General features: G+C 35.7%; 2 protein-coding genes across 2 annotated transcripts; both read right to left on the minus strand.

The window, feature by feature from the left end:
• Nucleotides 1–2,266: 2,266 nt before the first annotated feature.
• LOC130050591 (uncharacterized) lies at nucleotides 2,267–6,148 on the minus strand. Its single transcript, XM_056150828.1, has 7 exons — nucleotides 6,039–6,148; nucleotides 4,641–4,781; nucleotides 4,485–4,543; nucleotides 4,253–4,390; nucleotides 3,824–3,959; nucleotides 3,462–3,505; nucleotides 2,267–3,359 (listed from the first exon to the last, which is right to left on the minus strand). The coding sequence occupies exons 1-7, from the start codon at nucleotides 6,146–6,148 to the stop codon at nucleotides 2,746–2,748; spliced, it is 1,242 nt and encodes a 413-aa protein (XP_056006803.1). The 3' UTR covers nucleotides 2,267–2,745.
• A 7,185-nt stretch (nucleotides 6,149–13,333) lies between these two features.
• Nucleotides 13,334–15,607, minus strand: LOC130046606 (protein draper-like). The gene is made up of 4 exons (XM_056150357.1): nucleotides 15,076–15,607; nucleotides 14,906–14,964; nucleotides 14,688–14,822; nucleotides 13,334–13,599 (listed from the first exon to the last, which is right to left on the minus strand). Exons 1-4 carry the CDS (start codon nucleotides 15,162–15,164, stop codon nucleotides 13,505–13,507), a joined length of 378 nt encoding a protein of 125 aa, XP_056006332.1. The 5' UTR covers nucleotides 15,165–15,607; the 3' UTR covers nucleotides 13,334–13,504.
• Nucleotides 15,608–16,439: the final 832 nt, after the last annotated feature.

The following is a 16,439-nucleotide window of genomic DNA, read 5'->3' on the forward strand; positions in this document are numbered from 1 at the left end:
ATATGGATGTGATGTTGTAAGGAATCTGTTTGATTTTGGTAATAATTACTAACTTCTCGTAATGTTCACAAGAAATCAGACGTACGCACGCACATGAATGACAAAGGTATGAATGCAGGTCCTTGATTTTTTTCTGAGTTGACGTGCAAGTGTAAAAAAAACACGATAACTATCCATGTAATAAAAATTCAAGTATATTATAACATGTCGATATTGAAATGAGTTAAATTCCATCCTTAGCGGTGGATGTCACTCAGTGTTAGGACACTCGCTTCTTAACGTGGGGGTCATGAATTTGGTCCCCGCTCATGTTATGACCGCATCAAACATGAGACAAAAACATAGATAGTGATTGCTCCTCCACCAAACGCTTGGAGCAGAATCTCAAATGTGTGGAAAAATTCGAAAGTGCCCCAATACGCAACAAGTGTTACATGTATAAAAGACAAAATTTCGAAATTGAAAATCTTCAAATGTTTACAACACACACGAACAGAGAGAGAGAGAGAGAGAGAGAGAGAGAGAGAGAGAGAGAGAGAGAGAGAGAGAGAGAGAGAGAGAGAGAATCTTTGATCATTATTAACGATGTTCCAAAACGTAGGAAAATATACCATAATGAAAGTTTGATGAAAAGGCGGAGAGAGCGAACAGTAATCAATCTCATAACTCCTATAAGGAGTGCAATAATTAAGAGGAAATATGGCCACCTGAACACACCAAAGGTGCGTAGGAGGAGTACAGATTCCCGGTCAACTGGTGACACTCACCATGAGTAGTATACATCTGGTATATCCAGTGGTCTGTGTTTGATCATATTTACCTTTCATATCTTGATCAAGTGAACGGAGTAATCCGTAGTAAAACAATCTAAAGTTAACTTTAAAACTGTTCACTAGCAAGCAAAACCACAAGTTTAATCTAGAGCAAGCGAAACAACAACTTTAATACTGAAGTTTCCAGTGGTAAATAAGACGACTACTTTAAACAGTAGAATCATTCACTAGTGAGCGAGACAAAAAGTTTAATCTAGAGCTGTTTACTAATAAGGGAAACAAATTTGAATGATAACTGTTTACTTGCAAGCTCGGTATTCTAACGGAACGATTCTTTGTCATCCTAAATATGTTGGATGGATATTCATTGATTGGTTGGTTGTATATTGTTTAATGTCCCACTCGAGATTCTTTTATTAATATACAGACCATTGCGGGTGAAGGACTGCAAAATTTAGCCCTATGCTCGGCGCTTAAAGACTTTGAGCAGGAAGGGATCGGTATCGAGCCATACCTCCTGTGACATGGCGTTTCGGTTACTGCCGTCTCATCCGAAGGACCGTCCCATTTTGTCGCCTCTTACGACACGCAAGAGGTATCGAGGACCTATTCTAACCGGCATTCCCAGGGGATCATCATTGGGTACAATGTGAATCTCTAGTTACTACCAGCTAAAACGTACAACAGATGGCGGTTCAAATACACTTTCGGAAATGTCAATGACTGAGTAGATATTTGTAGTGTTTATGAGATGTCATAATGAGTGTCATTTATCATATGTATTTTATGTAATTTGATCTAAAATGTGTAATATCACAAAGTCCAATTTTCGTGACTGTACAAATTATTAACGAACACATTTGTTTCCTGTTATGCTCTAGATAAGCAATGTAAATGATAAACTATTTTATTAATGGAACGTCAGAATATGAAGTATGAAAATTAAAAACATATATTGATTAAGACAAACGTGTTGTGAAAATATATCTGCAAACTTCTTTCATGTTATTTGTACAATTATTAAAAAAGCTCGCATGTTTTGAATTGGTTCTTACCTCCCTTTGAAGTTTTCCACTCGTATGGATGTGGCACCAGCTGCAAATGAAGTGCTTTAATTTGAGACCTATGCGTGGTGCTCGGGGCGCTACGATTAGGTGGTTTCATTGTGTCAACGCCTACCAGAACACGGGACCTCAGTTTGCAAGGTCTCATCAGAAAGAACCACGACTCCCACTTCTAAAGACACTTGGTTTTGTTGTGGAATAAAAGGTTCGTGGTGTAGATTATTGGGAAATATACAGAGGAATATCTAAATATTTAATATATCCTCGAAGTCATAACCCAGAAATCCACTGATTTAGATGTGGTATGCTGTATACATACTAAAACAATGTTTTATGGGAAAACCCTATATAGATTATATGATTTTAAAAAGCACAATCCTGTTAGTGCTAATTCAAAATTCTATGTTATAAAGTTTGTAAAACAAAGTGAATCTTTAATATTTATCTATTGATGCCATCAACCTCTTCGAAAGGAAACAAGACTTATGTCAGTGTTTCTCTGTATGAGGTTTTTCTGTAATCCGGTATTTCTATGTTTGAGGTTCTCCTGAATGAAATGTGAAGATAACGGACAGTGATTAATATCATAAGTCATATAAGCAATACAAAATAGAGATTGGGCAAACACGGACTCCTGGACACACCATAGGTGGGATCAGTTGCCTAGGAGGAGTAAGCATCCCCTTTCGATCGGTCACACCCCATATCCTGAACCCGTAAACGGATTTATCCGTAGTCAAAATCAGTGTGCCAAGAACGGCCTTACAATCGGTATGAAGCATGTCAGTCAGCACTTGACTCAACGATAGGTTGTATTGATCAATTATATCGTTATAACGACCATCTAATTTGAATCTCAGTATTTTTCTTTTTGTATAAGGTTCTTCACGCGTGAATGCAACTTTACACTAAACTGAATAATTGAATTCAATATCTTGAGCTTTCGGTTTAAAGCCATTTAGTTTTCTTGACAATTCTTCCAAGTACATTGGATTTATCTTCCCCTTTACTGATGAAATTCCATCTTTCTTCGTCATACTGATTTTAAAATTTCCCTGTTCTGGAATACTTGGGGTTTCGAACATATCTTCTCTTTGTGAATATTTGTTTAGAGCGCTGCTGCACTCCTTTTCTGTTAATAAACATCCATTCTCATTGTTTCTCGATGAACACCCCCATTCTGTATTATTCCAACAACTGTTAGAAGTCTGTGCAGAGTAATAGTCCTCATCAGTTTCCTGACTGTTTTTGATTGTCAGACTTAATCTGTTGTAATCGCCCATATCCATGTTGAGATGACTGTAGTCACTGTCTAGAGTCGACAATTTAGCATGGCTATTATCTTTTGAATTCATTAAATTATCAGCAAAATCGTTTTCCTGCCAACACATCTGAGGGTCTGACAGTTCAAAATTCCCGCCGTGAAATGTTGATGCTGGACCACCACCGTCAGTTGCATTACTGGAGGATGGACTGAGTTGAGGAAATTCATCAAATGGTGTCGTTCTGTCTGGTACACCGCCTGAATGTATAGTTTAATGAATTTTCTAGAAAAACAGAAACTTCATTCTATCGTATATATCTTCTTTAAAAATCTTTGATACGGAATAAAAGTTAGTATCACCTTCATTAATTGATGAGTCTGGACTTATTAAGATTCTGTTTCTGCTGTAATATAAGAAAAGACTATTGTTAATCTTAATGATAGGAAAAACCGACAAGTCAAAAGAAAAAGGAAGCATCTTTAAAAGAATTTAATGAATGGCGTTTTAAACAATATAGAAATACTTGTGGATTCTTCGGAAAACATGATTAGCATCACAAGATAGTCTTCATGATATTTTATATGCTATCAAAAAGTATAGAAATCATTGATATTTCCGCAAACAAAAAATAAACTTCTTTTCAGAAACCACAAAATTAACGTATTTTATCAAATGATTCAGAAGTTCTCATCCAATGCCTCATGAAGTATTTATATTTTACCTCTGTTTGCGGTAGATGACGATAACTATTATTATGAAAGTCAGACTTCCTGTCAGTAATGAAGCAATAATCACAGCCCTATTATAGGAATTTTCTTGTTTTGTTGTTTCTGTAATCCGATTGATATCCTTAGCATCTGAAATCCATGAGTTTTAAATCTGATTGACATAGGTACACGTATCTATATTAAATCTTGGTAGTTTTATGTGATCAATTAAAATCTGTCAAAGATGTAGAGGGCTCAAAGCGGGTTTGCCCAATCAACATGGGATGAAGATTCTTTCTAGGGGCATTATCTAACCTTGGTTTAAGATAAAAGTGGATTTGTAAAGCTTATTGGTTAGAATTATGAAATTTTCAATGTGAATTTCAAACGTGTGCGAATCGAGAGTAATGGTACTGAAAAATACTCAGAACTGTTTTTCTTACCAATCTGAGTTGAATTCGGCTGACACCCAGAGACCTTGTCACACGAAGAACAATCACAGACTTCTGCATATAAACGTCCATAGAACCCATCAGGACAGTCCTCCTTACAATCTATGCCAAAGGTGCCTGGCCAACATTCTGTCAGAAGATATTACTTACATTATGTATATACTACCATGATTGGAAACAGTCCAAACAGTTCAGAATTCTCAGATAATATTTTGATAATTACCTTCACATGCGTCAACACGTCTTTTGTAATTTCGACAACATTGTAGAGGGTCGCCTTTACTGTTTGGAGGAACATTTTTATAAAGCAATGAATATCTTCAAAAACAGAATGTATACAACCATAAAGGTAGTAACATATAATAGAATGTTAACATACTGTGAGCAGTCTCCAGGAATCTGTGTCTGAGCATCTGATATCACAAGTAAACCATTCAACAGCCACACCAAATTGTACGTACAACGCATTATTATACACAACATAAAAATTACATTACCAAAGCAAGTATCATAAGCTCTCCTGAAAAATGAAATATTTCCGAATGTTGATTTATTATTTATTTACTTTCACAAACAGGAAATGTGATTCAGACTGGTTCAGCCTCTTTTTTTAATTTAAAGTGACACGTAAAATGTTCATTAATATTTATTGTGTATCATTTGAAGTGACATGTACAATGTTTGATGAATATTCATTTTGTATAAATTTCCTCATCAAATACCTCGATGTATAGCTAGGAATTATCACACAAAAGTTTGGTATAATCCATAACCTTTATACCTTTTCATCACATATACTTCCACGGTGGGTATGACCAGTGAACAGGGGATGATTACTCCTCCCAGACACCAGATCCCACCTCTGGTATGTCCAGGAGTCCATGTTTGCCTTTTTTTCTATTTTTTGAAAGTAAAAATATTTTTTTCAAATTACATTTATCATGCTATAATCAGGGTCTCCTCAGAACCCATCGTTTTATAGTTCTCACCAGGGGTGATAGGGTCCTCCTGGATTAGGCACATGTATTATCCAAAACTATATAAAATATTTTATAATTTATGTTTGTGTTTGTTTTTTATGTTTTCTGCCACACTCAATAATTTTTCAGTTATATGGTGGCGCCCTGTTTTTATTGATGGAAGAGAGAACCCAGTTACAATTTACCTGGGAAGAGACCACCGACCTTCCAAAAGTAACCTGGGAAACTTTCTCACTTTCTCATTCGAAACCGCGCCGACAGAGGTGAGAGGTTGTGTGATTTTGAGCACAATGCTCTAACCACTCGGCCACGGAGGACCTAATAGTTTATGTAATGCTGCATGAATTATTAAGGAAAATAAGGCAGTCGTACATACATGTGCAGCCAACCGGAAGAATATTGTGATGGTATAGTGAGTAACAATTCTTTATATAAATAGTGTAACGCGTTACCGGGTTCTTGACAAGAGATGGGGTCATATATTTATAATTTTCCTTTTACTCTACTTGAGCGATTGATTGATCATTAACATAAATGTTTCTATTTCTCTCTCCGAGCGTTGATTGGTACCGAGTTACTTATCTCGGGTTTCTAATCATATACAGAGGGCAGTTCGCTGGCTGGGCTACTTGCACCGCGTTTCTGAGCTAAATTCCTATTTCTTAGTGATAGTACAGGGTGCCTAACCCTTATTCAGGATAATTGCACCCAGTACCCCACTGCAATTCCTTAAGCTATTTCCACTAATGCTCTTTTTTTTTACCCTAGCCTATTACTTATTTTTATTTTTTGCCTACCTACTCTCTCCTCTACGCGCTTCTGGAGCTGTTCCCATCAGACTGATTGAGTTCCCTTCTGGAGCTGTTCCCATCAGACTGATTGATTTACCTTCTGGAGCTGTTCCCATCAGATTGATTGATTTCCCTTATGGAGCTGTTCCCATCAGACTGATTGATTTCCCTTCTGGAGCTGTTCCCATCACACTGATTGATTTCCCTACTGCAGGCTCTTATATACTACTGGACCATGTCTATCCAAAAATGTGGGCTTTTGAAATTTATGTTTTATCAAAGTTGAGTAAAACGTTTTCGCTTTTTGCTTTAAAAACAAAGTTTTGGTTTTATTTTGTGCTTTGATATAGGGAATATTAGAAAATTCATACATGAATTCAAACTTTTTAAAGATATGTTGTATCATCTTATAGGCCTTTCCGAAACGTGAGTTATCTCTCTTTATATTCTTACATTTAGTGTGAATATGACAACTTCTGGGTAGTAACACACTCATACTTCGCATACATTATAAGAGTTATATTAGTATGGGTGCTGTTCAAAATTGAAAACAGTTGAAATCATTTGTACGAGATAGTAAGAAAATGTTAATGGAAACAAAAACGAATTTCTTGATCGAATCGGGTGTGATTGGGGGTTGGGGGGTTGGGTTGGGTTAAAAATTAAATTGGAAATCACGCAGACATTCATTTGCTTACTTACGACTGGCATAATTATTTTGTATGAAATCAGAACAGAACTTCTGATTCTCAAGAGATGATGGTATCTCACAAGGATCGACACGTGCAAAGATCTTGCATAACCCCCCCCCCCACTTTTAAAATAGTAAAAAATCAATTAAATTAGGAAATCAACGCTCTCATTGTTTTATCAGGGCTAAAATTATTCCTCAACTACCAATCGACTCTTCCAAAAATAAACCAGACTACAATGTTTGGGTAATTTTCTCCAAAGTACCTGGACGTGTTCATTCTGTGTGCAAATCATTTGTACACTGCTGCATAACCTGGAATTGTTAATATCAAATGATATGTTGTAAATGCAGAAAAATAGTTAATTAAATTATTTTTTTAAAATTAATTTTGATCAATATTGCTCGATTGATATAGATTATTTTTCATAGATCTGTGTGATCCGGAGGGGGGGGGGGGCTGCCACATTCTGAGATGTACTCTCTGGGGAAAGGTAAGTTTAACCCCCAATAGAATGCTTTTGACGTCTCTGTATCTTCCCTCTTTTACTCGTTTTAGCCCCCTTGAAATGTACTTGATTATGTATAGGCACGTATCGTGTCATAACAGAAATTGCAATGACAGATTTAGATCCCCCTTTTCGCCACAAATTTACATAATAATTTGAGTAAAACTCCAAATAATTTACCCAAAATGGCTGAATTTACAGGTACACACTCTAGCCGACTATAAATTCAGGGCTTTCAATTATAAGTTATTTTATTTTCAAAACATTGCATGTGAAAAAGTCATTTTAAAGATGGTTTGTGACGACGAATTTCTTTATGGTTATACTTGTATTTGAAACTGTATAAAGTTTGTGGACAGACAGCTAGAAATCTCTCAGTGGCCTCTCACTTACAAGTACAGGTTGGGATAAATTTTACTCGCCAATCGAAGAGATGGACATTTTCAAAATCCAGAGGTGTCAGTCCGACATATTTATTGATGAATGTACTACATTGATATTGAACAAGTAACTTCTGATATTCTATTATAAATCTGACTGTATTAAAACACAGGTAAAGATTTTGAGGAAATGTATGCAATATATTATATACATGTATTATAATTTCAGTCATAAAACACGTACAATCTTGGAAAATAGGGGGGGGGGGTAGTTAGAATAATCTAACAGCGTCTCGGGACAGGCCCTTCACTTTAACGATAGAACATTCTATCAGGGGGGGGGGGAGTCCTCATCTACTTACAACATTGATTTTCTATTATCTTTACATGCAAAGTTGGTTATTTTCACGTGCATGAAGTAAACCTATGCATTGGGATTTTTTTTTATCAATGTTAAAATATTTGTTGGCGTGATTACTGTAAAATTATACAGCAATATCTTTGCGGCCTTCTGCACTGTTGATAATGACTCTTCTCGAATATACTACCCGAAAGTCTTAAACTACTGTTACGCAAGCGCACTACGTCCCGGATCAAGGAAAGATAACTCATGTTTTCGGATTGGCCTATACTCACACAGAAGTGTTAACTAACTAAATAATGTCAATACTTTGCAGAAACTCTCTATATATTTTTAATGATATGTTTACTTGTAAGAACGCGTGGAATCCACATTGCTTTTTTAAAATGCTTTCAGTTTAGACTCTAGATCAACTTACCTATAACACCATCTTTATATCTCCTTTCAATGTGTTCCTTTTAATTCTATGTTTTATTCCAAAAAAGTTAAATGACAGGCATTCATGTCTTTTATAAACTTAGTATTTGGTAATTCTAAGATGCTTGCAACATAAACAAGTTTTATAATAAAGATAAAGCTCTTCTTTTCCATGATTCAAATAACATTTCAATTTCGCGATATATTTTCATCCAGTTTTTACTGTAACATTCATTTCGTCTTGTCCTATATAAATGCCTAAAGACTTTACGGCTTTCTAAGTTACTTTAATTCCTTCTACTGTTTCAAACTGGTTTTTAAGGTTTCCAAGTAAAATGTATTCTGATTTGGTGAAGTTTATTTTTAAACCTGCTTATTCACAGAAACTGTTAAGAGTTTTAATCGCTTGTTTCAGGGACTCGGTATCACTTAATGCTATTGTCATGTCGTCCGCATGTTGGATTTTTTAAAATTTCATTCTCTAGGTTTTTAGATGTAAAGCCGCGGATTGAGTTGTTCGTTTTAATTTTATTTGACAGAATTTCGACAAGAATGGGGTATAGAATAGCTGAAATCGGACAGCCTTGTCTGATTTCCCTGTTTGCCTTTATTGTAATGTCGTATTCTTAATGGGATTGATAAGATTGATCAGTGTTCGTTACCGTCACTAAAAGCAGGCGCGTAGCTACGATTACGTCAAAACGCCCGGGCGTACACATAAAAAACCCTATTAAATGCTACAAACATAGGTGAAAAATAAGTGTCTGCAGTATCTGCGGTACATTAGTCTCCCTATTGGTAGTGATATCTTGTTAGTGTTACACCTTTCCGGGTCTAAGCCGTTGTCGTTACGGCATGTTTTCTCTATTAGACACTTCACCTTACAATAGGTGTACCCATTAATTAACTCAGGTTACGCCACTGCTAAAAGTACAGGAATGTTGTGGTAGGGCTGAAATTTTAGACAAGACAAGTCTTTAACGCATGTCATTTTTGATGCACTGTTAAAAAATAATGACTATTTCTGTTCGTTCAGTGTGTTACAGGTTGACCGGAATTAAGAATTAAAACAAGATCTTAACCGTTTTCACTTTCACTTTAAATTGTAGATATATTGTCCATAATCACTATTCACTACTGAGTTAGGTATTCTTTACTAGCAATACAAGCTCACATTTACTCCAAGAAAAAGGGACGGAAGAGTACACCATTATGAATTTATGACTAAATTATTTAAAACTGTTCGATTCCTTGAGTTATTTTGGCTGGACTCCGTACATGCAGTACATGTGTTTCAACCATAATACGATTGTAATCAAAATCTATAACAATATATGATAATTTTGCGTTAAAAGTAACAAATGTATGGCACAGGTCTGGTGACAATTGCTTGTTGATTTTTTGAACAAACATCTGGCCCATAATTACAAATAAAGATAAGGTCTCATTTAAAAGTCAGTATTCATTTAAAAGCATCTAACACATATTACATATACATGTATCTAGAGTTGTTCACAAGCAAGCGATATTACAAGTTAATCTTGACCTGTTCACTAGTAATCAGGATAAGAAGTTTAATCTGAGCTGTTCGTTAGCAAGAGGGAAACGTTTAGTCTAGAGCTATCGACAGGCAAGAATGACAATAACATTAAGATAGAGATGTTCACTCATAAATGAAACGAGAACTTTAGATATATCCAGGGGTCCGTGTTAGCCTAACTCTCTATATTATATTGCTTATAGGAGTAATGAGATTGATCACTGTTCGTTATCTTCGCATTTCATAAAACCAATAAGCGAGACAACTGTAGTATATAAAGGAAAGAGTAGAAATTTTTTGGCTTGATCGGGAATCCAACCCGGGACCCCTGCATTACTAGTTAGGTGCTCTAACCACTGAGCTACCCAGTCCGAAATCCACGGTCCGTATAGCCCTATTTACTACACAACCAATGTCATCTAGAATAACGTTAATCGACAGCCGTTTACTAGTGGGGAAAGAAGTTTTAATGATAACTGTTCACTTGCAACCTCGGTAATCCAACGCAACAGTTCTTTGTCATCCCAAATATGTTAGATGGTTATTCATTGGATACTATGAGAGTATATAGTTACCATGAGCTAGATCGTGACAGGTGGAGGTTCAACCACAAGTTATGAGATTCCAATTAATTAGTGGAGTGGATATTTGAAGCGTTTATCAAAATTCATGATGTCATGTCGAGTGTTTGAATGATTTGAAGAATCATATCATCTGCTTTATGTAATTTATGTACGTTAACCTACAAGCATAATATGACAAAGTTCATCATTTCTGTAACTGTGAACTTTATTTCCAGACTTATTTTTGTATTGTTGTGCTATGAATAAAAACTGGAAAGGATAAACAATTTTCAGGAAACGTAAGAATGTCAAGCAGTGCAATTTAAAAATATACACTAATAGCACAAGCGTGATGTGAAAATATATCTGCACATCTGTTTCCTGTTAGTTTACAAATGAAAGAAATATGCTTTTTAAATGTTTGTTTCTTTGTATTTTTTCCCTAGAATTGGGATGCCATCAGCTGCAAATGAAGTATCACAAATTTAGACCTAGGCATGGTGCCCAGAAAGCTAGCATTGGTTGATTTTATTTTGTCAACGCCAAGCGAAACATGATACCCCGGTTTGTAAAGTATGATTTAAAAGACCCATGACTCTCACTTCTAAAGTCACCTTTGGTGAATACAAGAGATTAATCACTGACTTTCTTCACGATGCGAACGATTTGACCACTGATCCAAAACGATCGGTAAAAGTAAAACTGAACTGATACAACACCGTCCTTTTGAACTGTGGAAGCCGCTATCTTGACATCATCATTGCACCCCGGCACCTTAGGACTGGCAATTAAATAGGAATTTTGCTTTGCAAGTTTGTGCTTTGCTTCATCTTTGATTCGCAGTGACGTGTCGGGGAATAAAATATTATTAGTGTTATTGTGAAATAAAAGAAAAACAATATGTTTGCGATGTAGATAAATAGGAAATATACAGAGAAATGTAAAACTTTGTAGTATATTCACAAACTCATAACCCATAAATCCAGTCCGCCAGGTGTCCTTAGCTGCATACATACGAAAGCAGCGCTTAATGCAATGATCCAATATAAATCAAACTATTTTAAAATGTGAAATTTTGTCATTGCTAATTCAAAATTCTAACTAGGAATCTTTCAATATCTTATTTTTTTTATGTCTGCAATCTCCGTGGAAGGAAAAAAGACGGTATCTCAGTATTTCTTTCTAGAATGTTCGTCAATATCTCGATATCTCAGTATTTTCTGTATGATGTTCATCAGCACCTCAGTATTAGTCCGGAGGAGGTTCATCTGTTTTTTAGTATTTTTCTGTTTGTATGGGGTTCTTTGCATATGAATGCAACTTTAAACTACACCAAATCATTGAATTCGATATCTTCAGGGTACTGTTTAAAGTTACGCAGTTTTCTTGACAATTCTTTTAAGTGCATTCCTTCTATCTTCATCTTTACTGATGAAATTCCATTTTTCTTCGTCATACCAGTTTTAAAATTTCCTGTTTCTCGGATGTCATGGGTTTCAAATATATCTGCTGTTTGTGAATTTTTGTTTAGAGTTTCGCTGCACTGCTTTACGGATGATAAAGATCCATTCTCGTTGTTTTTCGACGAACACCCCGAGTCTGTATTATTGCAACAACTGTTTGAACTGTGTGGAGAGTAGAGGTCTTCATCAATTTCCCGACTATTCTCGAATGCCATATCTATTTTGTGGTAATGATCGACTTCCATGTTCATATGACTGTACACACTTTCTGAAGACGACAGCTTAACATGACTAGTCTCTTTTGAATTTAAGGAATTATCGGTAACATCATTTTGCTGACAACACATTTGAGGTTCTAACGGTTCAAACTTCCCGCCGTGAAATGTTGATTCTGGATCACCATTATCAGCTGCGTTACTGGAAGATGGACTGAGTTGAGGAAATCTATTCAATGGTATCGTACTGACTTGTAATCCGCCTGTGTGTATAGTTTAGCAAATTTCTAGAAAAATTTAAACTTTTTCAATTATATTCATTTACTTTAAACATCTTTGATATGAAATATGTGTTAGAATAACCTTTTTGAATCAATGAATCTGGAGTCATTAAGGTTCTGTTTCTGCTGTAATACAAGAAAGGTATATTCTTACTAAAATCATTGGAAATAAACCGACAAGTGGAACGGAAGAAGAAACATCAAGTTACCTCATTACACTCTGAAAACGTTTATCAAATCAGCAAGAAATGCCGTAGTCTTGAAAAATTTGATGATAGGCAATAAGTACATATATCAAAATGGTAAAAAAAAAAAAGCAATTTGGAGAAAAAAGCCACGAGTTTCAAAAAATTATTTTAACAAAAACAAAGAGGCTGGTGGATTTGATTAATTGATTGATTGATTGATTGTATCTTGCTGAACGTTTCGCTCGAGAATTTTTCACTCATATGGAGACGTCACCAAGACCGGTGAAGGGCTTCAAATTTAGGACTATTCCTGACGCTTATAGCCATTGAGGAGTTAGAGTTCTTTAGCGTGCAACACCTACTGTGACACAGTACATCCGTTTTTAAGGTCATCTCCGAGGACCCGTGACATTCACACCTGATGCCGAGCGTTTGCCGATGGAACTGTCACCACCTATTTTAACGACTTAGGTCTGTCGCGGCCGGGATTCGAATCCCGGCCTTCAGTATGCGGGACGAACGCTCTAACCTCTCGGCCACCGCGGCGGTTTGGCGGATGTGAACTCGGGATCTGCGTGCCAGTACCTCGATACTTATCTACTGGGGCGGATTTGAACTCGGGATCTGCATGCCAGTACCCCGATACTTATCTACTGAGCTACGTAGATATACAGTCAAAACGATACAAACCATTTCACATGACATTTGAATCGCCATATCATGTATTCAAAAATTCTAGAAACATTTATATTTCCACAAACACGGGAGAAATTTCTTTTATAGAAACCATAAAGTTATCAAATCATCAAATGATTCTGAAGACTTCCCAAGCTCTCATCCAATGCCAAGTGAAATTTTCCCATTTTACCTCTTTTTGCAGTAGATGATGATAACTATTATGAAAGTAAGACTTCCTGCCAATGATGAACCAATGATAACGCTCTCATTATTGGAATTCTCTGAAATAAAATTGTTATCCTTATCTGGAAATATAAGAATAAGAGATAAATGAATTTCTGATGAAAATTATCTGACATCGGTAACTCTATTTTTAAGCGAAACTGGTATATGCCTCTGCTGGGAATCAAACCCTGGATGAATGCACAAGATCGAGCTAAAGGGTCAACGCACTAGTCAGAGGTAAAGGGAAGGCCATGTAACTGATCCTATCACATATTTAATTTATAAACTTTATGTGACCAATTTTAATTCTGGTTAAAGATGGAGAGGGCTTACGGTGGGTGTGACCAATCGTCAGGGGATGCTTACTCTTCCTAGGTACATTCTCCCATATCTGGTGATTTAGTGTTCGCGTTTCCCCAAATTTCAACATCGTATTCCCTATAGGATTGATCACTGTTTGTTATCTTTGCATTTTCCCCCGATATCACTTCACACGTATATGACATTCTACTATAACATTAATGTTTAGATTTTTCTTTTCTGTAGTCAATATAAAAGGATGGGAGAAGAAATAATGTTGCATACGCTCACTTTTTATCTTTCAATAGATGGATTCAACATGAAAATTTATCACGTGTTTACTCCTTTATCCAGTGGATATCACCTATTACATAATTTTTAATTATTACACTATGTTTTCCTACGCCATTTGTCACGTCACAAACAAACGTCAATTTTACGTAGTTTGTTTACAAAATGTCTTGAAACAAAATTCCCGACAAAACAGCAACGTAAATGAATATTCGGGGAAGGAGAGTTAACATGTGATAAAAATTATCCTCCATGGTTTGTGGTCTAATATGATCTATATCCAACTCGTTGTGTTTTCTATCCCCTCATCAAGGCTCAGCGATAGAAAACGCACAACTCGTTGAATATAAATCACATCACACTATCAACAAAGGGAGATCCTGGATGTATCAAAATGAAATAAATCAGCACCAAACAAACAATTTCGTGGTTTAAGATAAAAGTGGATTTGTAAGAGCTATTGGTTAGGAATATGAAATTATCAATGAGAGACTAGAAAGTTTGCGATTTCAGAGAAATAAGACTTAAAATTGCACACAAATATTTTTCTTACCAGTCTGATTTGAAAAATTACACCCAGAGACCTTGTCACACGAAGGACAATCACAGACTTCTGCACACAAACGTCCATAGAACCCGTCAGGACAGTTCTCCTTACAAGCTATGCCAAATGTGCCTGGCCAACATTCTGTTAGAAGACATTACTTATATAATACATCCATTACCATAATAAAACGAGTTCAGTGATATATCAAATATTTTGATAATTACCTTCACATGAATCATCACGTCTTTTGTAATTACGACAACATTGTAGAGGTTTACCATTTCTGTTCGGAGGAAAAGTTTTCATAAAGCAATGAATGGAAAATTCCAAAACAGAATGTTTAAATATATAAAATATCATAAAGGGAGTATTATACAATAAAATGTTTACATACTTTGAGCAGACTCCAGGAATCTCTGTCTGGGCATGTGATATCACAAATAAACCATTCAACAGCAACACCAAATTAAACGTAGAACGCATTATTATGCACAATATAAAAGATCACATTACTAAGGCAGTATCATAGGTTTTATGCACAACAAAATGTTTCCGAACGTTATACCAGTACTCATTTACCTTCACAAACAAGGAATTGGATTTGGAAAAGTGCTTAGATGAAATTGCTGGTTGAACTTCCCTCTCAATTGAAGTGACCCATCATCAGATACTACAGAATATACAACATAAGTATCGTACGAAAGTGTGCTACAATTGACACCATTGATACTGATCAAGATTTAGAGCTTTCGGCAGGTATGACCGGTCAATAGGGGATACTGACTCCTCCTAGGCGCCTAATCCCACCACCGGTGAGTCCAGGGTTTAGTGTTTGCCCTGCCCTCAATGTTGTACTCTCTTGAATTGAATTATAGGAATGATTATTATTTGTTTCCTCCACCTGTTTCGTATGAAAGGTTTAAATGTCCGTGTTTTCAATGGGACATAAACAACAAACGCACCAACATTCAACAATCATCTCTCAATTAGAAAACTATGCTGTTACCATAAAACACTCACTTTTTAACATAGAATGGAAATCTTTACAGTACAATATAATTTTTTATTGAATTTGGAAATATTGAAACCTTGCATTCAAACACATATCTATCCATATCAAATTGTTATAATGAAATAAGTTATAAATTACCTGTCATCAGCTCGAATTCTCTCTGACGTAATTCATACCAATTGTTGAGTTGTTCTATATATACTAACCTTCAGTACGGATTTCTTTCGTTACCTCAATCAAAATATAGGGCTTACGGCGGGTGTGGCTGTTCTACAGGGAATACCTACCAGACAACACAAATGCAATGCACCTAACTGCGATTCATTTAAACGTTTTGTTCCTCATCCAATAGTTCATTTTAATTAATAGAGCATTTGTCGAATATTCTACTCTATTCCTACCAAGCTCCATTTTAAGAAAGTGTTAATCAGTTTCCGGATTTAAAAGTTTCGCATTTTTTAAACTTTATTCTGGTAAAAGAAAGTACTGTGTCACTCTCGAATGAAAATAAAAGCTTGTTATTCTTTCTAAATATTCAAAATTTATTAAAGAGTAATACGATAATTTCCTACTTCTACACCAATACATAACACATGGTCTTTAGTAATTAAATGAAGCAGGTACTTGTTTATATAAAATTCCAATTCAATTCATTTGCTCAAACCATGTTAAACGGTTCATGTGGTACAAGAAATATAATACAAGCCAAGAAAATCGTCAGAGGTTCATACATGAAACAATGCAAC

This window comes from Ostrea edulis, chromosome 9 (assembly GCF_947568905.1).
Source record: "Ostrea edulis chromosome 9, xbOstEdul1.1, whole genome shotgun sequence".
Classification (NCBI taxonomy): domain Eukaryota; kingdom Metazoa; phylum Mollusca; class Bivalvia; order Ostreida; family Ostreidae; genus Ostrea; species Ostrea edulis.

Excerpts from the sequence above, each read along its gene's own strand:
- LOC130050591 (XM_056150828.1), bottom strand. The coding sequence starts at position 6,148 with ATGGGAACAGCTCCAGAAGGTAAATCAATCAGTCTGATGGGAACAGCT. Across the intron at positions 4,544-4,640 it reads ATTCCTGGAGACTGCTCACA|TAAAGGCGACCCTCTACAAT; the intron begins GTATGTTAACAT and ends TCCTCCAAACAG. Across the intron at positions 3,960-4,252 it reads GCCGAATTCAACTCAGATTG|ATGCTAAGGATATCAATCGG; the intron begins GTAAGAAAAACA and ends CATGGATTTCAG.
- LOC130046606 (XM_056150357.1), bottom strand. The coding sequence starts at position 15,164 with ATGCGTTCTACGTTTAATTTGGTGTTGCTGTTGAATGGTTTATTTGTG. Across the intron at positions 14,965-15,075 it reads ATTCCTGGAGTCTGCTCAAA|AAATGGTAAACCTCTACAAT; the intron begins GTATGTAAACAT and ends TCCTCCGAACAG. Across the intron at positions 14,823-14,905 it reads ACGTGATGATTCATGTGAAG|AATGTTGGCCAGGCACATTT; the intron begins GTAATTATCAAA and ends GTCTTCTAACAG.